Genomic DNA, 22,504 nt, shown 5'->3' with positions numbered 1-22,504 from the left:
ATTTCTGCTCAGTCCAGTCCAGTCCAGTCCAGTTGGTGCGCTGCCTTCGGAAGTGGAGTTGGAGGCATCTCAGCCAATCGATCTCCCTCAATTCACGCTGACCTTCACATTGACCTCCAATACACACCTAAATTCTACACAAAACACCCAATGGACAAAGGAAAAGCCAAGTAGTTGATTGCTTTCTACTGTACAAATGATACAGCTGCGTCGGACTCTATCGCGCGACTTCCGACTTGCGGTATAACCCAATAATTCCCTTCATTTCCCAGACATCCCCTCAATTTCCATTGCAACGCATAAAAAAGACGAATTTACTCAGAGTCACCCTCAAGCATGCGGCCGGGCTTGGACTGCAGGTAGTGGTTGCTGCGGATACAGTCAGTATAACGTTCTGTACCATCATCCATTACTCCCCTGGGGGATATATCTTACCGCTCAACAGCCCAGTTCAGAGCAGCGTAGGCAATGACGAAGGGAGGAACAACGTAGAGGACCTGTCCGCGGAAACGACGGAAAGTGTTGAAGATGGCGGCGTGGAAAGCACCGGCGAAGGGGCGCTGACGGTTGGAGGAGAGGGCATAGGTGGCAATGCGCTGGGGGGTAGGGCAGCCTGAAGGGGTCGTAGGTCAGTATTGACGAGTTCAATTTGCGATTGGATCAGTCGATCAGTTGATCAATCCAGTTCCCATTCCATCATCTGTATCGGGGATTCGAAAGAGGTCATGGTCGTGGTGGTGATCGCATCTCGTGACTGCGGGATCGGGGAAGGGAATCTAGGGAAGGTGACTGCGAACGTACCGAACTCGCCCCAGTTGCCAATGAAACTATTCGATAAGGTCAGCATATATTCATATATGCTCTTTTTTCGCAAGAGCCAGTCGTGTGAAGGTAGAATCTCCCCTCAGAGAGGAGACCAAGATCGAGCGGGTGCGTCCGGGCGGCACACACATCCCCAGTTGCCAGGGGACTCGGGGGCGAATTGAGGGGACTCACTGGCCGGTCTTAGGATTGACGGAACCACCCATAGTGAAATAGGAATATCGCGCGAAAAGAAGGCGTTGAAGGAGAGAGGAGAGAGATGGTGGATAGAGGTTGAAAAAGGATAGCAAGACGGGATAGGCTCGGGTGAAGTTGGGGAGTCGTCCGGGACTGCCACACTAAACCCAATCGCGTTAGGCCATCCAACTTCGTCGAAACAGAAGCTCACTACCACGACCACTACGAGTATCTCATTCACCTCCATCCCCCTCTATTCTCCCTCCCATCGCCATGGCCAACGCCCTCTATAACATTTACCGGCTGGCTGGCCCTGTCGCCGCCGGTGCGATTCTTTGGAACTCCTCCATCTATGATGTCCGTGGAGGCACTCGCGCCGTCATCTTCGATCGCTTGTCCGGTGTCCAGGATACCGTTGTCAACGAAGGCACCCACTTCTTGATCCCCTGGCTGCAGCGGGCTATTGTCTACGACGTGCGCACAAAGCCCCGCAACATCTCCACAACAACCGGAAGTAAGGATTTGCAGATGGTCAGCTTGACGCTCCGTGTGCTGCACCGTCCGGAGGTGCCGAAGCTGCCGCAGATCTACCAGGTACGATGAGCTGAACTACCACCCCCGATCTAAGCATCACCGCATCTATCACAGTATCTAACACAGCACCCGTCCGAATCGTCATACGGTACCGATTACGATGAGCGTGTTCTCCCCTCCATCGGTAACGAAGTCCTCAAGGCCATCGTCGCCCAGTTCGACGCCGCCGAGCTTATCACACAACGTGAGGCCGTCTCCAACCGTATCCGTACCGACCTTCTCAAGCGCGCTGGCCAATTCAACATCGCCCTGGAGGATGTCTCCATCACCCACATGACCTTCGGAAAGGAGTTCACCCGCGCCGTCGAGCAGAAGCAGATCGCTCAGCAGGATGCCGAGCGAGCACGATTCATTGTCGAGCGTGCCGAGCAGGAGCGTCAAGCCAACGTTATTCGCGCCGAGGGTGAAGCCGAGAGTGCCGACATTATCAGCAAGGCCGTCGCTAAGGCCGGTACCGGTCTGATTGAGATCCGCCGCATCGACGCTAGCCGCGAGATCGCCCAGACTCTGGCCAACAACCCCAACGTCACATATCTGCCTGGCGGCGAGGGCAAGGAGGGCGGCAAGAGCACTAGCCTTCTCCTGGGTCTCCGGAGCTGAAAAGAGCAATAGGGCCTGGATGAGGAGGAATTAAGGATTTGAAGGGCGGTGTTTGGCGGCGCCCCGTTTTTATTTCTCGATTTTGTTCACTCGAGAACTGTACCATTTAATCGCCAATCCGCGTGTCCGAGGGGTATCTCTGAGCTTTGCATGTTCCCTGCGGCGCGACAGATGGGCTATGACTGTCTATCTTGATTTTTTTTCTGAACTGTAGCAATACCAATACCTCTACTCCATATCGGAACTATATCATTGATACTGTACATTCAATGTAGTCATATATTCATAATGTGATACCTAGTACCAGTATATGCTGGAACTCCACCTCAAAGCCGGCGGTATAAATGTAACTGGAATCGCATATCTTCCAAACCCGCACCCTCTCCAACCTTATACCGCAATCGCTCAGCATCACGTCTCCACCACCGCGAATCCTCCGTATAAACCCTCTCCCACTTCCCCTCTGCCACTGAAAGCAGCGTATGATCAAGAAGGAACTTCATGGGGTAATTCCTCTCCACCGGAGCCCCATCCTTATCCTTACCCATCTTGAGAGTCGAGTAACTACCCGGACTATCAACGACCAACAGCACCGCATTCGAAGGAAGAATTTCCGTCATGCGAAGTAAAAACCCTGTCGTCTTAGCCATGGAAGTAGAAAACAGCTCATTCAGCGTAAACATAAGCGTTACGAGAAGAGAAGATGAGCCTGTATCCAAAAGCACATCTTTCAACTCATCCTCCGAAACACTCAAAACATCATCTTTTCGAAAGGAAACGGAAAGCCCCCCCACCAATATCCCCTTCTCCAGGCGGAACAAGAGGCGGCTGATACTCGGAACTTCGCAGTGTGTAAACAGCATCAGACTTAATAGTCCTCTCCAATCGCTGAACAACACCCGACCAATCCGCAATATCAACCGCCGCAACCGAAAGACCAGCCGAGGGACAAAATGGAGAAGAAGAGCCAGGGATAGCATCAACCTCATTCTCCTCCCTATTCCCCTCGTCTTTCAAAGAAAGCGACCCCAGCTTCAATCCCTGCTCCCTCTCCAACTCCCCCTTCTGCCTCAGACTTCTCCAAGCAGCAGCAAGCGCAACAATTTCCGCTCCAGCCCCACCACCAACACAAACGACTCTCGTCCGATCATTCCCAGCCTGAGATATAAAATCACGACCCTTTCCCGTATTCAACTTCCCACCCGCCATCCACCCCAGCACAGCTCTAAAAAGACCCGCATACCCCAACGCGCGCGCCGCACTCCACCGCAACGCATAAGCGCGCAATAAGTCCTCGCCCGCATCCGTGAACGCGGAATCAAAGTCCCGCTGGTAGAGGTGTGTTTTTATCGTTTGGATTAGGGTTTTTATGTCTAGTTCTGCTCCGTTTGTGGGGTCGTTGTGGTCTTCTTTGGAGGTATCTTGCGATGTGCTTGCGGTTGCGCCTGCGGGAGCGGGAGCAGGGTTGGATGGGAGGAGGGCGGTTTTGAAGACGTCTAGGATGAGTTGCTGTAAGGGGATTGGGATTTTGGCATTGAAGTCGAGTGTCGACTTGGTTGATTGGGGGTTTGGTCTGTCATTGCTTGGTTTCCGGGCGGGTTGTTTCGGTGGTTGGCGGGTTCGTTGTGATTGGGATTGGGATTGGGATTTTGCTTTTGAGCCTTTTCGGCGGTCGGATTGTCCTGGTGGCATGTTCTATTTTCAAGTTCAAGGGTTGTATATATAGAGAGTTCAATGGCTGTTAAAAATCTCTGGACAAGCTGAAGATGGTGGAGAGTGAAGTGGGGTGGAATGATGAGATTAAACTATGGAAACCCTATGCTGCGACGGAAACTTTTTTGCTTATCAGAGCTTATCGAGTCAAATTGCTACCTTGAGGTACTCCCTTAAGTACCCGTAGGTACCCTAGTACACCATATGGTAGGGGACTCTAGGGCACCTAGAACTAAATACACGCCCACGCCGAGAAAACCGAATAGAATCATGAAGATAAATGAAAAAAGAGGTCCCCTCCAAGATCGGGGATTAAGAATGTTATTTCAGGCTACCCGCCATAGAGAGAAAAGAAAGGTAGATAAAGTGAGAAAATAAGATGAGAGGTCCGCAATTGGACAGCGATCGTAGAGAAGGTCAATGAAGCCGTGCGTTAACTCACGCCGGGGACATGAACGAGAGACAGGAAAATGACACCACGTCGTACTCAGGCGACAGGTAAAAAGGAGCCTGGGGTAAAGAGATTCGTAATAAGAAAGTCTGCCATGAGACAAGAGAGGGAAGGAAGGAAGGAAGGGCAGAAACAACCGCCAAACAGACAAGAATGAACAGTCAAGGTCAAAGAAGAAGAATGAACAGGAAGTCCAGTGCCAGATATGTACAACGCAGTCGGAAAGAACGCTTGGGCAACCGGATGGGGAAGAGGAGGTAGGTAGGATGAGATGCGAGAGAAAAGCAGATAACTCAGAGGATATCGCTATGCCGAGATTGCGCCAGGAAATCAAATTAAATGCATTGGGATCAAAGAGTAGACAGACATTGGTCAAGGATGTTCAGAGGGAGTCTCCGCCTCGGCGATTGTGCTAGTGCTTGTCTTCTCCTTGTCCTTCAGTTTCCAGAAATGCATCAGTCTGCTTAGACGGCGGCCCTTCTTCCTGCTTTTGTCGGGCGAGTCCCCAGGAGGCTTCTCTTCTTGATATAGCTTGCTTCGCTCTGAGTGCGGGCCGCCAACCAACTTGGAAAGACTAGCAAGGCTAGATCTCTTCGATGCGTTGGCCTGACTGCTACGTCGGTTGACCGCGGCGGAGAAGGATGCGGCTCGGTCAGTCGATAGGCGAGCTCGAGGGAAGAATGATGCAGAAAAGCGATTCATGGTGTTGGTCATTGTCGATGCACTACTCGTCAGAGATGGAACATCTTCGACTGAGGCATGGTTGTAATAATCAGAAGGAAGATGGTGGTATGAATGGCTCGAGAAATAACGGTCGTTGAACAATCGTGGCGCATCGGGTGATGGGAACGACGAATCCGAGGGCGAAACTCCGGCAGAAAGAGACAACGGGGGAATATTAGGGTGAAGTTCGTGGGGAGAAGTAGCTGGACGCTTATCAACAGCTAAGAAACCAGGCGATACATCGGGACTTGGAGGTCCCGGTGCTCTGGCCACGGAATCCTCTGACCTGAGGATTTCCACCGGGCTGCGAGGCGGCCGCCCGAAAGGATTGGCACTTTGCAAAGGCTGCCTGGCTTTCTGCTCGATTGGCGCAAAGGCCGGGGAGAACTGTACGCCTGATCCGGCGCCTGAATTCCAAGGCCCTGATGCTGAGGGGTTCTAGGGTTGGGCGTAGGCTCAACTGTGGTTTCAGACAAGGGCTCGGCAATGTGTTCAGGTACAGATGCGGGGGCGGCGGCTGTCTCGGTTGTAGATTCTGGCGCCCGAGTCAGAGTGTCACCGGTATCATCACTTTTGACGGATTGGCTATCTTCCTCCGAAGTAGATGAAAACGCGGCTGCGATCTGACTCGAAACAAGTTCGTTCCTGGGTGACTGGTTGGCGGCCAAAAATTCATCCTCTTCCTCCTCGTAAAAAACATCTGGGGTTTCGACACCAGTAGCGCCACCTAGGCGGATGGGACCTAAAGAACTGCGATCGAATGGAGTCATAATAGGTGCACTCTCGGTGCGGCGATGATATCGCATTTCCGGACCAACAAATTCACCGCGTCGTCCACCACTATACATGCGCTGAGATGCCACGGTGAACTTGCTCAAGTTTCCCTTTGCTGGTCGCATATCGGGAGTATTGAACGGTCCAAGTGCAGCATCAAGGTCGATAATTGGGCTACTCAAGACTTCATCTTGCGCAGTCTGTTCGTAGAAGCTTCGGGGTTTCCACGCTGATTCGAGGGAAGCGGTGGGTACAGGTGGTATATCCTTATCACGCTCCTCGGCCGAAACTGGGGCTTCGGTGTTAGTGGGAGTGCGAAGAACGACAACGTCGTCGTTGTCGAAATCAACTTCCATGAAGGACCCGACTTCTGAATTGGTTCGAGTGAGTGCAGGAGGGCGCGGCGCTTTCTTTTCCTTCCGTTCGGGACTCTCCGACTTCTCAGCCTCTGGCTTAGCATGGCGTTTGCCCTTGCTCCGGCCTAGAAGGGAGCCAGCCCAGTGACGAACACGCTTCTGCTTCTTCTTTTTAGATCGCGATTTTTTCGTCGCATGGGGATCGTCTCCTTCGTCTTCTGTGTCACTAGGAGATTCGGATCCATCATCGGAGAATGAGGGGCGAGATGTGTCAGTCGAGTGCGCATCGGTTTCAGTATTTACGTGAGTATTAATATGCCGAGCGGATACACTCTTGCGAGCACGAGAGTGTCCGGTGGATTTCGAACGTTTAATTGCAGCGACATCCGAGGTATTCTGGCTCTGCATCAAATCGAAAGCTAGCGAAGCGTCGGCGGTTTTCGGCCTCGGCTTTGTCGTGCGCTTCCGGACCGGTGCCTGCTCTATAGGCTCAGGATTATCCGAACGTTGAAGAGGAACATCTGCTGGAATCCGAGGAGCTTCCTGGGGTGCTGCTGAAACAGGTCGGCCAATTTCAGGATCTTCGGTCGTCGGAGCAGGCTGAAGGTGAATGGTGCTAGGAATAGGAGGAACGGGAGGAATAGACGAGACAGGGGGGGAATTTGGGAGATGCTGGAGGCGTAGGGCGACCAATGCTCGTCGCCGAATAAGAGAGCGGGCGTTGAATATCTTCAGGGCCAGAGTCAAAGGTGCGATCGCCAGGGGTAGTCGGAGCACTTGGAGCACCCGGATTGGACCCCAAGGCCTTTTGGATGGCGTTCAGGTCGACGCCAGAGACCGCGGCAGAGCGACGATGGGCATGATGCCGTCGTCCAGGGCCTCTGCCAGGTGGAGGGCCTGACGGAACAGCGGGCTGTGGTGTCGGTGACGGAGGTTCATCCCGCTTGTCGGCAGCAACCCCTGTATCTGGTGTTACCAATTGATCGCCTCCGACGAATTCACTCGGACGTCGTCGGTGACCACCGCCACGAGGATTCGGAGGGGGCGCGTGTGAAGGCGAGGGTTGTAGTGACTGACCCGCGCTTGGGTTGAAGGAGAAGGCCGGAAGAGCGGGGGGGCGTTCGACGGTCGGTCTCCTGGTCGGCAGCGTCAGGATCTCGAGCAGGAAAGACGAAAGGCGGATTCGGCAACGGAGGCATGGTCAGGCGACGGCTGGCGATGGTGTCTGATTGAGGAGAAGAATCGAAATGCTGTGCAAAGCCCGCTCGAGGCTGCGGGGGAAGCGAAATTGAAGCCATCAATGCTGTGTGCAGTATAAAAGAATTTGAACAAGAAAGCGGAAAAGAAGAATCGAAATAAAGTAAATAAGCGGTCGACAAGATCCAGATGGACACCAAGACCTCCAGACCGTTTTGACTTCCCTGCGACTGGAAAGTCCAAAGAATCTGGAGGTCAGATTTAATTACCTCGAACGAGGGACATGGGATCTTTCCGCGCCAGGCAGAGATGGTGTAGGGTCAGGGCGAAAGCTGAAACGGACGGGATTTTAAGGAATGGACGGCCACGACGGAGGCCAAGGAGGATGGTGGGAGGGTGAGGTGGTGAGGGTGGTGGGTGGAGGGCGAGAATAGTCGTAGATGTGAAGATGTGAAGTGAAAGGGAAAAGAGGAAGGCAAAGCAGAACGAGAACAACACTGGAGGAGAAGGAGAGGAGGGAGAGGGGGTAATACGGGTACGGTGTATTATTACCCGCCCCAGCCAATTGTGATGTGGCAATACCAAGGATACTATCAGATACCATCAAATACGGGAGATTGGCCCTATCTAGCGTATAACTAGTCCAACTCCTGCGCACTCCTACACTCCTACACTCCTACACTACTGCACAGCAGAGAAGGGGCGCTGTTCTTGTCTAGTCCAAGTTCCACCCTTGACTGGGCCAAAAGAACTACGATTGGCACAGTCATACTTAACCATATTTGACCAACATTCCACGCAAGCCACAAAAGGGCCCAGATCGGGCTGTCAGAAAAGAACCTTTGGAGAACAATTCCTTGAGAATGTACGGACTACGGAGTACACCGTATGCTTGATTCTTGTGAGTGAATAGTGAACGTCATGACTTGAGTTGCCACTAGTCAAACCCAAGCAGTTCGTGTTCGGACTCCTGCTAATTCCTTAGCAACCCTGGGGCCGCCCTCCGTACTCCGTACGCCCTCCGTACACACCACAGGATCCTGGGGTCCAAGCTGACGTGCCAATGAACATGCGCACGCATCCGGAGAAAAAGTGGGTTACAGGCACCAATGAGTCTAAACTCGGCATAACCTGTCGGGCAAATCTCGCTTGGTGTGGTGGGTCTCTCAAGGACGCCACGCTGGGGATGCAAAAGCCAGAGAGACAGGGAAGAACATGCAAGTCACTGTGGAGGGGAGGAGACTAATCCTGTCGACTCCTCTCTCTAAACTGAACTGTCATCATCAGAATACCAGTTTCCTTGCGATCGTGGTGGGGATTAGCAAGTCCATTGAGTCCACAGGTGGAGAGATGACCACCCAGCCATCACCCGGGAGATTACCAGGTTGCCTTTTCTCGCAGGCAGACTCCATTGTGTCTGGCTTGGCAAAACCCAGTCCAATCGGATATAAATAGGCGGCGGTCATATTTAGCGCCGACTTGACCGAGGATTTAGTGGGGGCGAGGGGGCAGACGGGGCAGACGGGGCCAACTGAGATCATGTTCATGTTCATGGCAGCTGAAGCACTCCCTGCGCGCCATCGGGTCAAGGCACTGAAACAATGAAACCCTCGACTCTCACCCCCTGGCGTCCGAGGGAACGAGTGCATTGACAAGGGGCCAATGACAGGAGGGTCCGCCATGCAAATTACATGTGGGTTTGCCCGTTCAGCCAAGTTCGACGTGGGGCCGATCGGCGTGAGGCCAATTGGGGCGGCAACGGGAGATCCGGCGTGCAGCAATAGCCTGGGTCCGATTCAATATTCAATTTCGGAGGTCGAATATTGCATCAATGGTGTCCATTGTCCCATTCTGTGGCATTCTCGTGCGGCTTGAGGGTTGCATCGTTGTGGCGATGCAAATGATACTCGTCGTGAAAATCAAGACTGCCCCTATTCACCGACATCTACAAATGTTATACGTACGAGTATGCATTTAGGTATACACACAGTAAGTATCAACAGATGTACTGTAAGTAAGTACAATACGGGAGATGAAACTCCAGCGATACGCGTGTACACTGCCATATTCAAGTGGATCTGATTCGCGGACCATAATGCAATCGCCACTCGCAATCATTCCAATTCTCGTTTGACAGTTTTGACTCTGTCAATCATCGTCTTTGAAACTCCAAAATCCAGTTCAAGTTTCGATCTCAATCGCAAATCGGAGTTGACGAATGTCCTCCTCCGTGTCCGACAGTTCCTCCGGGATGCCGAACCGGACCATGGATTGTCGCCCGAGGGGTCCACGGACAGTTCTGTGGAGTGTAGCCTTGTCCAAGCAATCCGACCGAGCGGTCAAATCCGTTTTCCATGATTCGGTCGATCAGGGTGTAGTCATTGTTTGGTTCATCCGGGAGATTTTATCGCACAGCTTCCCCCTTTTAGGAAGGCGACCACTGTCAAATTTTTACTTCTCCCGGGCCGGCTACAGATGTGAGTATGCTATGCAAATGCAGGCAGCACACATAATGAATCCTAAATAAAATTCTGTACGAAGTAACCTGCAATCCCTGGATGAAGGATTGTGGAGACGCCAGGGTGAATAACGTCGTGGTCATGGCTCTCCTTAGGGGACGCCCTTGTAACGCCGGACTCTTGGCGTCCGACTATGATCACCGGTAATTATGTTCTACAGATCCTACAAAGCTCATGATCAGCATCAAGGGTAGCAAGAGAAATGGCAGAGTCTAGATTGATCTACCTGTCGCGATTGAAATTTGTTTTCGTTCTTGGGAATTCTAGAACCGTGAGATATTTCCGATCCGTACCTTTCGTACTGACCCTTGTACAGTATATCGGCACTCGTGTTTCACATTATGCAGGTGACCTTTTTGGACACTACTCGGAAGTTCATCTTGATAACGTCTCTGGGCAAAGGCTGGGCAGTCACAAACTGCGAGTCTACGATTACCGACCTTAGCTAAAACTTAGTAGTTAGTCCAATTCCTGTGCATGTGCCAGTGTGCGTACGGGTATTATATATTAACGTCTCACCTATTGAAATACTAGTAGTCTTTTATATAATTCCCAGCCAAAATCCTGCAAGCCCGCTCACATTGAATAGTACAATGGACCCAAACACGGTATACGTGTGCCTGATAGGTAATACTAGGGTATTGGCTGGCGGCTGCAGGAGAAAGCAGGATTCCAAGGTTGTTGCGATAGGAATTGTGGATGTGTTACCCATCAGTTGCACTCGGCCGGAAGGATGATGAAAGCCAGCCATCGGATTCTGGCCATTACGTTCTGGTCTGCAGATGTCTCTAAATGCACGTGGAGTGAGCTCGCAAAATAAAACAAGGAAAGAAAAAAAGAAAAAAGAAAGAACATGAAGTAGCTCCATTCGCAATTTCGCGGTTAATTTCTAGATGGACGTTGCGAACATACTCCGAAGGGACGATCTCGGCCCGATATCCTCGCACGCCAGGGGATGGATAAGCTTCGACAGTCTAGATATCTAATCCTGCAGCGGAGGCCCGTCAGAGTCCACGGGTCCTGCTTCAGAATATAGGTCGTTTTTGGAAAGGATCGTAGAAATTCCCAGTTTAGTCTGCCCCAGAGTGAAACATTAAGAGGCATGCTTAGTTAGCATCTCAAAAGATATACCTCGAGACGAGCCAACTTCTCCCTAAACAGGGTTCCCTTATCTATGCTCAGAGATGAGCGTGTTCATGAAACGACAAATGAGGCAATCCTGACCAAGGACAGGGCAGAGGTGCCCGACGACCATACGGAAAGACAGGAATGAATCCGCGTGAATTAGCCGATAGGTTGGCTTCTTCCTTGTCCCCTTCCCCTCCTACTGTAAAATGAATAAGCCTTGCCACAAATCTAGTCAGCACTGTGAAAGTAAGTATGAAGCGTAGTGGTTAATTCCATTGATCAAAGAAGGGAGAGCTCTCATGGAAACATTAGACACATCCAATTGATATTCTCAGTCAGAACGTCGCCAAACTTTATACAGCAGGCAGCCGATGCCGCAGCATACTTTTGCCACTTCTTATTCTTATGGCTGTCCGCATAATCACAGACACTCTTGATGACCACCGTAGGAAAAGCATCCCATACGCCAGCCCCTTCCATCTCGAATGCAATTACCTTTTCTTGGGAGGTAATTCGATCTCGATGGTATCCCGATTTCATCACGAGATCCCCAGACGCAATGAGACCAAAGTGGACGAGGGTTTTTCGTGCATCTTCGGAGTTCATGAGATTGTAATTTTTGGCATTTTCGACTCGCACAAGCGTGATCAGCTCTATATATTGACAATGCAGTTTTTGACAAGATAACTCCATTGTAACACTGCAAATCTCGTTATTCAAATTGTGACAGGCCGCACAAATATTGCAGACATGAGGATCCTGATGTTTATGACGATATTCAGGATGATATAACCGATCATTTTCTGCCCGGGGTACTGATATTGGTAGAGCCCAGAAGCTGATTATCAAAGATACTTACAATTTTTTTACGGCTGGCACTGGGAGTACGATGGGTCGTTTTATTCCCGTGACAGAACCATTGCCATAAACATTGAAGCCGACTCATCCGATCAAAATATTATGATCAATACTTTCAAATATTTCCCCCTTCAATATGCAGACAAGATCATCACAGATGGTCTACGGAGACGAGGAGAACTATTTTGGGACTGTCGTTCCCAGAAGCTGGTAGAATATCAATCTGAGAATCACAAAACACTGGCAATAGTAAGCTTTGCCCTTGAAATCTCACCGAGAATCTCACTAAAATATTATACCCGCCAAATCAGGAGATTGAGCGATATATGATCGATGACAGCACATACAAGAGGCTCCACGGTGGAAAGGGGGCCGTTTTAGACGAGAAAGAGAGGAATAGCTCTCGCGCCGGGGCCCGCAAGAGAAAGAGATCTACGTTATCCCTCTCAAAATTACTGGTTATATTTTGGTTCACAAAAGCTGGGGTATGTTTTCCACATCACACTGATCAAGTTAACGGATAGTTAATGGCTGATGATAATTATAGTCAATCTGTGGGTAGATCAGTCTATGAGGTTGGGTGGAGTAAGATTGCGTTTGACAACTTGGTCATTGACCGAGATACCATGGAGCTTATTCAAGCTCTTGTGATGAACCAAGTCGAGGCTGAGCGAGGCACCGATGTCATTGGTGGGAAAGGCAACGGTCTCATCGTGCTTCTGCATGGCGGTCCTGGTACAGGGAAGACATTTACTGCCGAGGCTGTAGCAGAAATAGCCGAGAACCCCCTCTATCGAGTGACCTGTGGTGACATTGTAACCAAGCCAGAAGATGCCGAGAAATATCTTGAATCGGCGCTGCATCTAGGGAAGATCTGGGGCTGCGTTGTTCTTCTTGACAAAGCTGATGTGTTCCTTGAGGAACGTAGCCTTGACCAGCTCGAGCGAAATGCACTTGTTTCAAGTTTTCTCCGTGTCCTCGAATACTATGAAGGGATATTGATCCTGACCTCCAATCGTGTGGGAACATTTGATGAGGCGTTCAAATCTCGGATCCAGCTCGCCTTGCACTACAAGAACCTCTCCGTTGATCAGAGACAGCGGATCTGGTGGAACTTTTTGGACCATCTGCGGGTAATGGAACGAGGCGAGAAGGCAACTATTGACATCGATGACATACTGGACCATGTCTTTTTGCAAATCAGTTTGAGATGAATGGTCGACAAATACGAAATGTCATCACCACAGCTCGACAGCTTGCGAAGCATAGAAAACAGGTAATGAATTTCTCTCACCTTCAGCATGTGATCAATGTCAGTGCTATGTTTGAGAAATACCTCCAAGATGTAAAGGTGGGCCTTACGGATGGTGAAGTGGCTCGCCAATTCGGAAAGCCATGAACTACAGATATTAGGGCTTCACAGGAACATGAGATCACTTTCGCAAGATGAGTCATCAAACCAAGGCAGTTTGGCCGAGTGGTCTAAGGCGATTGACTAGAAATCAATTCTCTTCGGAGGCGGCGGTTCAAATCCGCCAGCTGTCGGTTCATTTGTTTTTTATTGACTATCTCCTGTATTTGTGGGGATGCCTACGAAAATCTCTGTTTTTACCACTTTGATATGAAGTTGGAGCTATATCACTGGAAATACGATATCATCAGAACTTCAATCTGAGAATTCTAGTTTTGTCCGGCGCGTTTGGAAACTTCACTTATATAGAAATGGTACTATTTGTAGAATATCAGGGACTCTTTAGTAGTAGTAAAGATCCGAAGACATAGGATTTATAGCGCCGTGTATTCCGATGCTTCAGTCCGCAAAATGCAACATTCTTAGACGAAAGAGTTCAAGATCCCATATGTACTGTACGGTTCGTATAAAACATGACCCAAAGACAATGGTGGAAAATCCAATAACTCGCTAATATAACAACACAATTTATGAGACAAAAAAAAAGAGAGAATCCGACAAACTCTAGTGGTCTATTCGTCGCTGTCCGACTCTACCTGGTCGTTCTCCAGATGCTTTTTGCGTTCCTGGCTCATCTCTCGGTACGTGCTCCAACTGAGCAGGAAAAATGCGACCATGATCAGGATGCCTCCGATGATTGCTGCGAATGAGAGGGGTATGCCTGTGCGGAACCAGTCCACAAGAGCAACGAGGAAAATCGTCAGGAGCGCGGCAACTGACGAAAGTACAGGGGAGGTGAGGGAGATGAGCACCAGGAATGAACCGGAAAATGCTAGATGCAGAGTAAGTTACCTATAATAGTCAAGTGAAGAGGGTATTTTTGTCAACTTACTAGCATTTGCAGCGATGGAGATGAGGAGCATCCACCCGGCCTCACCGGTAGGGAAGCGGAAGGTTTCCCAGCCAAGATAATGAAGAAAAGGCAGGGGAATCCACAAAACCAAGAGGGTAAAGCAGCCGATCAAACTACCAAATGTATTGGCAAAGATGGTGCCACGGCCGGGACTGGTGCCCTCTGGTGGGCAGGCGAAACGCTTATACAGCACCTCGTACAGGCCGTATAGAACACTCCCAACACCAATCACAATGTTGCCCAGGAGCCGACTATGAGCCTCCGTATCATCCTTTGTCGTTCCACCTTTTGAAACCTTCTTGTCGGGGCGGTCTCCATAGGCGACCACAAGGACTCCAATTATTGCGATGCCGACTGAAAAGACCTTATCCACACAATTTCTCTTTCAAAAGAGGGATCGAGAAGGCATATGCGAAGAAAGCCGAGCAATTGTAGATAGCTGTCAAGTCACTAGCCGTTGTCAAATTGACAGCGACGTACCATGAGCCTCCCGCGATGGTGAGCGCGCTGGTCACAAAAGCAGTGGTTTTCAACATATATGGGATCGGCGAACGGTGGTAGGAACGGGAGTGGAGGTGGACATCCTGGGTCTCTACCATCTGGGCAGTAGTCTTCAAGAGGAAGACATGACGGCGCCAGAATGCTTCCCATGACATTTTGCGCCTCTGGATTCGCAGGATGGCGAGCTGGACCGGCCAGAGTAATGCCCAGGAACCGTGAGTTATATAGCTGCATTTGGGAGAAAAGAAAGGGTAAGCGATTACGGTTCAGGATAAGTAGCGATGGATTATAGGTGCATGGGGTAATTCGGGTCAATCTCATCACCGGCGGGCGGTTGCGTCCAAACTTACAGCATGCAATACGGCTTGTCCCATCCCAACTCATGTTGGATGTAGACGGCGGTTTCTGTCTGAACAACAAAGCTGGCTAGGCTGAGAAGAAGAAATCCCGATGCAATCATATACTTTTTGCGAGTCGCTTGGGCGGCGTCGTGTTCCGGGCTTTTACTCCGGATGGTAGGGCGGCGGGTGTGGTGGTGCAACATAGGCCGGCCTTCTGTATCGTTCCCGAAGCTTGATCGGGAGGGACGACCCTCCCGATCATCTTTGAGTAACGGCTGCTGTGACCGGCCATCCGTTGGGCGGTGCATTGGGGGGCGGTTAACCACCATGTCGTCGTCGTCGTCAGAATCCTGGGAATAGCGATTCGGCTCCGGGTCTGGGGTTATTTTGGCCCTGCTCGCTCCCAGTTCAATATTTTCCGAAGCCACGCTGGCGTTGGATTCCCTCAGGGGTGTTGTGGGAGCTTTTGGGGGGTTGGGGTCGGATCGACAAGATCCTTGGGAGCAATCAAAGATGTCCTCGGCCACCTGATTGCCCGGGATGCCCTTGCGGCGACAGATAACAGATAAGAACTAGGGACGGGGCTGCTGGGGTTCCGCTCATTCAGACTATTCCATGCCCTGTGTGATGGTTTGACAGCTGACGAGGTGAGTCTAACTGCCGGAGATCAGCCCTGTGACCAGAATGTGAATCTGCTGTCCTGAGCGCATGCGATCGTGAAGTGATTGGGACGTTGATGGGGTACTGCGGCCACGTAATGGGGAATCAACAAGGTTCAGGGGTCACGGTATGCGGCAATGGCGGTCTTTGGATGGAAACTTGAAGTTCGTCAAGGGTTCAGGTGAGACAGGCAAATTAGACACGAGGTTGAATGAAAAGCCATTCGAGGAGCCAGGGAAGCAAACGATGCCCGGGGAATGGACGCCTTCGTCATGGCCCCTACCGCTTCGAGGCCGGTGGATACCGTGCACGTGACCTCCAGGGGACAATGACGGCGTGCTAGTCCGAAAGCGGTCTAGCCTAGGCGTCCGGCTGGGGTCAAAGGGTCAAGCACAGGGTCAACTTGGACCAAGAGCCAAGAGCCAAGCAGGGCTGGTGCTCAGTAGGGCAGATGACCATTACTAGTAGCACTAGCCATGGCTAGTACAAGAATTGACCGTTCTACATCTTTTTACTGATTCGTCTGTTCGATTGCTTTGGGGGTGATTAGGGTGCTCTCGCAACTAGACCCGGTGCTTAGTGCAAACTTGAATAAGGCTATATACATATGGCCCCCCCGGCTACATCAGAAGTACATATATGAGCCAATTAGGGCTGTGCGTCAAAGGCAGACGACCAAAAGTAGCAGCTGAGGGACATGCAGGAACTAGACTTCAACGTAGTGGTCTTTGTATGGAGTAGATTGTCCACAACGCCATTTGTCAGAGGATCAAATATAGAGAAGATCGAGTGACGAACTGCAAGGTTAAATACTACTACCTAGGTACTATTGACCAGTCGAATAACCAGAACTAAGAAAGAAACGAACCCAAACCATAATCCAAATCAAATCAAATTAAACTCATTACCGAATGAATGGTACTTTTATGATATTAACATCTGAGTTGATTTGTTATAGACAGACCTAAGCCTTAGGCTTGGGCTTGAACAGGGCCTCCTGAGTGTTATAAGTGTACTTCAGATCCAGATGCCAATAGTTAGGAGAATTAGCCTTAGCAACCAACCATGCCTGATCCAAAGCTTCCACCACCTCTTCCGGAAGGGGCCCCTTCTGCAGCTCGCGAAGATTAGTCTCAAGCTGACCGAAGCTGCTCACGCCAACCAGTACACCATCACGGCCACCGTTATCCATGTTCAACACAGAGTGATGGCGGACCCAGCGCAGAGCTGTCTCAACAAGTGTCAGGCCGTGCTTAGCAACCACGGGCTCAATAATGCTCAAAGCCTCGAAGTATGCGTCCCTAAAGTAGCGACTGCGGTAGCCGGTTCCCGTGGAGCTACTATCAGCAAATCGGCCTTCTTCGGGAACATCTTTTGTCTTGTATTTTCCGGAGAAAAGTCCGCCGGCAAGGGGGTTGTAGATGACAATGTCCAAGCCGTAGCGCCGGCAGGCATGTACCAATTCGACTTCAATATTACGGGCTATTATTCAGTTAGCACGGGCTAGCCCAAATTCCAGGGATATTGGGGTGATATGTGTGGGATATAGGACAGATCTAATTGAAACTTACTGATGGCATTATACATGGCTTGGAAAATCGTAGGACGGACCCAGCCACGCTCGTTGCACATAGTTACAATTTCCGCCACCTCAAAGGCCGTATAGTTGCTCAGACCCAACTGAACGAACTTGCCCTCCTTGTGCAGCTCGTTCACAGCTTCTAGAGTCTCTGCAAAGGGCGTCGCGCGATCTGCTGCATGCAGATAAAAGATGTCGACTTGATTGGTATCGAGCTCCTTTAGGGATAGCTCGAGCTGCTCGCGCAGGATAGCGGGTTTATGCGCTCCAGCCTCCTTGGGGTACCACTTTGTTGCAAGGGTTAGGCCGCGTTGCTTCCAATTGGCCTTGGCAGTGAACGCTTCCTGCTCTCCATCGACATAGATGCGAGCAGTGTCGATTTCGTTGAACCCCTGCTTCTGGAAATAGTCCAGACACCGATTGAACTCGTCAAGGGAGGTGATACGGGCACCCGCGGCCTCATTGGGCCCAAAGGTCATAAGCCCGAGGATGACTCGGGGAAGTGGATTCTGTGCAACAAGAGGCATGATGGATATGATCGGCAGTGGTCAAGTTGGTTGTTGGAGAAGACAAGCGCGGGGGAGGGGCAAACGTGAAGGGTTCCCGTGGTTTATGAGTACGGAGGGGTCCGATCTGCGATAACGGCGGGGGACTATTGCGCAACATTTTCGGTCCCGTCCGCATTTCAAACACGAAGCTATTTAATATCCTTCGAGTTCCTGCAGGGATTATACGAGCTTTACATCTATCTTCGAGTCGAACTTCAACCCAGCGTATCCCCCGACAACATGGTTGCACCCCAGGGCAATGGCCCATTCCGCATTCTGGTTATCAACCCCAACACCTCCACACATATGACCGAGGCACTCAAGCCGATCCTACAACGACTCAACTACTCTGACGTTCAATTTGACTACTTCACCGCACCGAATGAGACGTTCACTCTGGATGGGCACGTCTGCGAGCCGATTGCCAGCATCAACAATGGCGAAGAATCCGCACAGTCCGCGTTGAATTGTTCCTCGGTTCTGGATACGATTGCGAAATACGATGCGTTTCTTGTGGCGTGCTACTCTGCCCACCCACTCGTGGGCATGATACGCCAGAAAATCAAGGAACTAGATGGATCCACCTCTTCTACACGAACGAAATACGCAACTGGTATATTTGAGGGTAGCATTACTGCTTCTCTGTCATTGATCAGTGGGTTCGATTTTGTGACGCCTGGATCATTGAGAAAACAGCAAATCGGCCAGTCCTTTGGTATCGTTACCACTGGCAGTGCTTGGAAGGATGAACTCAACAAGGGAGTCACCGAAATGTTGGTTGGAGCAGGCCTTCAGTCCTCGCGATTCGCAGGCACTGAGACTACGGGGCTGACGGCCGTCGAACTACACACTACGGCACCGGATGAGGTGAGACAAAGGATTATTGCCGCCACACAGCGGCTGCTACTAAGTGCGCCGACTCGTGTTGGCGCGGTCTGTTTGGGCTGTGCGGGCATGGCGGGTATGGAGGAAGCGGTGCGGGAAGGTTGCATTCAAGCATATGGTCCAGATGAGGGGTCTAGGGTACGAATCGTCGATGGAGTGGTTGCTGGAGCCGGGAACTTGGTGACAGCTTGTAAAGCGGGATTTTGAACCAGTGGATCTGATGGGAACTGGACTGAGGCTTGTTTTTGGAGGCCATGGGAACAGGGAAAACAGCATATGATACCATTGAGTTTTTTCATTAAAAGGAAAGGAGCTCGAAAAATTGATATAGAGAAAGAAGAATTCAATCCGGAGATTTTTCTCAAACAAAAATTTCCCGAATTTCCGTAATTTCACTCAGAAGTGTATGAGATGAGATATTGATGTCCAAACCCAAGCCTGAGTGGAGACGTACCTTGCGTACCTGAGGCGGTCGACAGCCAAAATGTTCCCCGCGCCCAACGCGCTACGCGTGAGAACTAATCCATCTCGACATCGCCCGTGGACAACGATGCCTAGGTATGTGCCTGAGCTACTTTTTGTGAAATCGTCCCTCCAAAGAACCTCTGAAGCTGACATGTGTTCAATAATGCAGGGAAATCATCACGATCCAAGCCGGCCAGTGCGGCAACAGCGGTATGTGAACTCCGCCAACCTCGATCAACCTCCCAGCACCACAGCTTGTGATGTGCTCAAACTCGTCTGAGCCGATCATATGCACTCGAAGGAACACCGAATTCGAAATAGCCGAGCCTGATTCGCTGACAGTGTCTCTCTTTCTCAAGTCGGTAGTCAGTTTTGGCAGCAGCTGTGCCAGGAGCATGGAATCAACCAAGACGGAAATCTGGAGGATTTCGCGACTGAAGGTGGCGATCGCAAAGATGTCTTCTTCTATCAGGTATGATTTGGTCAAGCAATACTCGAGAGCTTTGGCAGTGGTGTGCGATCATCTACAGAATCAAGCTAACGAGCTGCTACCCAGAGTGACGACACCCGATACATCCCCGAGCGATTCTTCTCGACTTAGAACCTAGGGTATTGATCTCTCCTTCTACGCGATCACGTTGACCAAGGCAATTACTGAGACACGAATAGGTCCTCAATGGCATCCAATCCGGCCCGTACAAGAACATCTACAACCCCGAGAACTTCTTCGTTGGAGAGCAGGGCGTTGGCGCTGGAAACAACTGGGGTCTGGGATATGCGGCTGGAGAAACTGTGCAAGAAGAGATTTTCGACATGATTGACCGAGAGGCGGATGGAAGTGATTCATTAGAGGTAGGGTCAAAAAGTCGATCTACCCGCCGTTGTCGCGACAAGTTGGCTGACAATTCTGGCCACAGGGCTTTATGCTATTGCACTCGATAGCCGGTGGTACAGGATCTGGTCTGGGTAGTTTTATCCTGGAACGGATGAATGATCGCTTCCCCAAAAAGCTTATCCAGACGTACTCTGTCTTCCCGGATCTGTATTCGGATATTGTTGTCAACCCTTACAATAGTCTGCTTTCCATGCAGCGGTTGACCCAAGACGCTGACTCTGTGGTAAGATGGAATTTTGAACATTTGACCCCTTGGAAAGCCAAAGACGCTAAAAAGATTGCATAGGTCGTTCTGGACAATGGTGCACTTTCAAGAATCGTCGCCGATCGACTTCACGTGGAAAAGCCATCGTTCGATCAAACCAACCAGCTGGTAAGTGGCGGCCGTGATTTATGTACCATGGGAAAATGGGAATTTCTAACTCAGGTCTGCAGGTCTCAACGGTCATGTCGGCGTCTACGACCACTCTTCGATACCCCGGTTACATGCACAATGACCTGGCGGGCATCATTGCTTCGCTGATCCCGACGCCGCGCAGCCATTTCCTGCTTCCGTCGTATACACCATTCACAGGCGACAATGTTGAGCAGGCGAAGACAGTGCGCAAGACAACCGTGCTGGACGTGATGCGCCGACTGTTACAGCCCAAGAACCGCATGGTCTCGATTACCCCCAGCAAATCCAGCTGCTACATCAGCATTCTCAACATCATCCAAGGCGAGGCCGATCCCACCGATGTGCACAAGTCATTGCTCCGCATTCGGGAACGCCGCCTCGCATCTTTCATCCCATGGGGCCCCGCCAGTATCCAAGTGGCGCTCACCAAGAAGTCGCCGTATCTGCACCATTCCAACCGTGTGAGCGGATTGATGCTGGCAAACCACACCTCCGTGGCAACATTGTTCAAGCGGATCATTCAGCAATACGATCGTCTGCGTAAGCGCAATGCTTTCTTGGATCAGTACAGAAAGTCTGCGGCATTCTCCGAAGAGTTAACGGAGTTCGACGAGGCACGGTCCGTGGTGATGGACCTGATCGGCGAATATGAGGCAGCCGAACGCCCGGACTACTTAGATCCCGACGCTGGGAAAGAGAAAGAGGTTGGGGCTTGAATGGGATGAGGGTAGCTAGAGAATTTTTCCATGTCGATTTCATTTTGCTTTGGCAGGGCAAGGGGTTTCGGGCGCATAAACCGGGTGCGTGCGCAGGGCCACTGGCGTTCTCTCTCTTTTTTTTCTTACTTTTTGTTCTTTCATTTATTTTTCCCTTGCTCTTTTTTAGTTTCTTTATTCACCAATGCATACTGCATACTACTCAATTCCTTTTGACGAGGGCGGAAAGAGGGTAGGTAATCCTTGTAGGGTGACTACATATGAACTAGTAAATGTAAATGTACTCCCGTACCCAAAGCCAAATACTCCACAAACCACACCCAAAGCAAATCAGATACAAACCAATCGAATGCCAACACACCTCCAAAGACCAACAACCAAAGACCGGGGGACCACGTAGCGGGCACACACAGCGTTGAAAGTGGATTCCGGCAGACCCGCCGAACAGATTGCAACGGGCCGGGTTCTACAGTGGAGCATGGGTAGTCGGCTGCAGGCGATCGAAAGGGGGCGAGATGGCAGAGTTTAAGGAGAAGAACGCGGTGTGTTTTCCGGTCTCCCAGGTTGTGTGGTTGCCCTACTGTACTGCGAGTACGGTAGAGTCGACTAAACTAGGTTGGTTAGGCGGCGAGATCGACCACGAATCCACCTCTCCTTTCTACCTTACTTGCTGGGAGGCGTTCGCTTGGGGCTTGGACTTGGGGCTTGGGGACCGGGGACTCGGTGGCCTGCTTCGAGGCATGTACTCCGTACGTGATGCGCGATGCCTGGTCTCATATTGAGTTGGGCGCATGGGCCCAGGAGACTCGTCCGATTCACACGGCTTTCACATTGCAGGAAGGGCCTTACCGGAGTGTCTCGATCGAAGTGTACGGGATAATCAGTTATGAGTACGGAGTACTGCGGCGCAGTACTCATCAGTGCTCATTACTGTGTCCTCAGTAGACGAACTCCTCCTTTGCCACCGGATCCAAGACGTCCGATCCGGTGGCACGCCATGAAACTTGAAGGACTGGGTGGAACCACGCCTCGAATTTGGTGCTAAAGTGTACTCTGTAGATTGCATAATGCGGCTAGATGGTACGGAGAAGCAGTCACCATGCTTGGTACCCACGTGAAAGGAGTCAAGTGGAATGAGATGGGAGGATGAGAGGATGAATGGAATGGCACGGACACAGGTCGCGTGGTCTACTACTAGTGATACTAGTGATAAAAGGGAATACTAGAGATAATAGTAAGAATAGCAATAATAGTAAGGATGGTACAATAACTAGTCTAGAC

General features: G+C 50.8%; 8 protein-coding genes across 8 annotated transcripts; 3 read left to right on the top strand and 5 right to left on the bottom strand.

Moving 5' to 3' along the window:
- Positions 1-314: 314 nt before the first annotated feature.
- N7509_007294 (ubiquinol--cytochrome-c reductase subunit 8) lies at positions 315-1,028 on the bottom strand (the record flags this gene model as incomplete). Its single annotated transcript, XM_056631931.1, has 4 exons — positions 315-369; positions 436-613; positions 802-827; positions 997-1,028. The coding sequence occupies 4 exons, from the start codon at positions 1,026-1,028 to the stop codon at positions 315-317; spliced, it is 291 nt and encodes a 96-aa protein (XP_056487482.1).
- A 244-nt stretch (positions 1,029-1,272) lies between these two features.
- On the top strand, positions 1,273-2,193 carry phb1 (prohibitin subunit PHB1; the record flags this gene model as incomplete). Its single annotated transcript, XM_056631930.1, has 2 exons — positions 1,273-1,593; positions 1,648-2,193. The coding sequence occupies 2 exons, from the start codon at positions 1,273-1,275 to the stop codon at positions 2,191-2,193; spliced, it is 867 nt and encodes a 288-aa protein (XP_056487481.1).
- Positions 2,194-2,519: 326 nt separating this feature from the next.
- Positions 2,520-3,885, bottom strand: N7509_007292 (25S rRNA (uracil2843-N3)-methyltransferase; the record flags this gene model as incomplete). Its single annotated transcript, XM_056631929.1, has 2 exons — positions 2,520-2,956; positions 2,988-3,885. The coding sequence occupies 2 exons, from the start codon at positions 3,883-3,885 to the stop codon at positions 2,520-2,522; spliced, it is 1,335 nt and encodes a 444-aa protein (XP_056487480.1).
- An 844-nt stretch (positions 3,886-4,729) lies between these two features.
- On the bottom strand, positions 4,730-7,508 carry N7509_007291 (putative cell wall proline rich protein; the record flags this gene model as incomplete). The annotated part of the gene is made up of 4 exons (XM_056631928.1): positions 4,730-5,518; positions 5,581-6,810; positions 6,857-7,211; positions 7,288-7,508. 4 exons carry the CDS (start codon positions 7,506-7,508, stop codon positions 4,730-4,732), a joined length of 2,595 nt encoding a protein of 864 aa, XP_056487479.1.
- A 4,506-nt stretch (positions 7,509-12,014) lies between these two features.
- N7509_007290 (uncharacterized protein) lies at positions 12,015-13,126 on the top strand (the record flags this gene model as incomplete). The annotated part of the gene is made up of 3 exons (XM_056631927.1): positions 12,015-12,161; positions 12,224-12,397; positions 12,437-13,126. The coding sequence occupies 3 exons, from the start codon at positions 12,015-12,017 to the stop codon at positions 13,124-13,126; spliced, it is 1,011 nt and encodes a 336-aa protein (XP_056487478.1).
- Positions 13,127-13,895: 769 nt separating this feature from the next.
- N7509_007289 (DMT family transporter) lies at positions 13,896-15,386 on the bottom strand (the record flags this gene model as incomplete). The annotated part of the gene is given in 4 exon segments (XM_056631926.1): positions 13,896-14,155; positions 14,216-14,590; positions 14,610-14,965; positions 15,088-15,386. The coding sequence occupies 4 exon segments, from the start codon at positions 15,384-15,386 to the stop codon at positions 13,896-13,898; spliced, it is 1,290 nt and encodes a 429-aa protein (XP_056487477.1).
- Positions 15,387-16,702: 1,316 nt separating this feature from the next.
- N7509_007288 (aldo/keto reductase family protein) lies at positions 16,703-17,844 on the bottom strand (the record flags this gene model as incomplete). The annotated part of the gene is made up of 2 exons (XM_056631925.1): positions 16,703-17,220; positions 17,310-17,844. 2 exons carry the CDS (start codon positions 17,842-17,844, stop codon positions 16,703-16,705), a joined length of 1,053 nt encoding a protein of 350 aa, XP_056487476.1.
- A 261-nt stretch (positions 17,845-18,105) lies between these two features.
- N7509_007287 (gamma-tubulin mipA) lies at positions 18,106-21,223 on the top strand (the record flags this gene model as incomplete). The annotated part of the gene is made up of 7 exons (XM_056631924.1): positions 18,106-18,940; positions 19,385-19,425; positions 19,586-19,687; positions 19,885-20,067; positions 20,133-20,333; positions 20,397-20,483; positions 20,546-21,223. 7 exons carry the CDS (start codon positions 18,106-18,108, stop codon positions 21,221-21,223), a joined length of 2,127 nt encoding a protein of 708 aa, XP_056487475.1.
- Between the last annotated feature and the right edge of the window lie 1,281 nt (positions 21,224-22,504).

Source organism: Penicillium cosmopolitanum (assembly GCF_028827165.1).
Source record: "Penicillium cosmopolitanum strain IBT 29677 chromosome Unknown utg000008l:1.0-4398992.0:1.0-4402845.0, whole genome shotgun sequence".
NCBI lineage: Eukaryota > Fungi > Ascomycota > Eurotiomycetes > Eurotiales > Aspergillaceae > Penicillium > Penicillium cosmopolitanum.
Note: the sequence above shows the minus strand (reverse complement) of the source record. Positions and strands in the feature narration are given on the sequence as shown.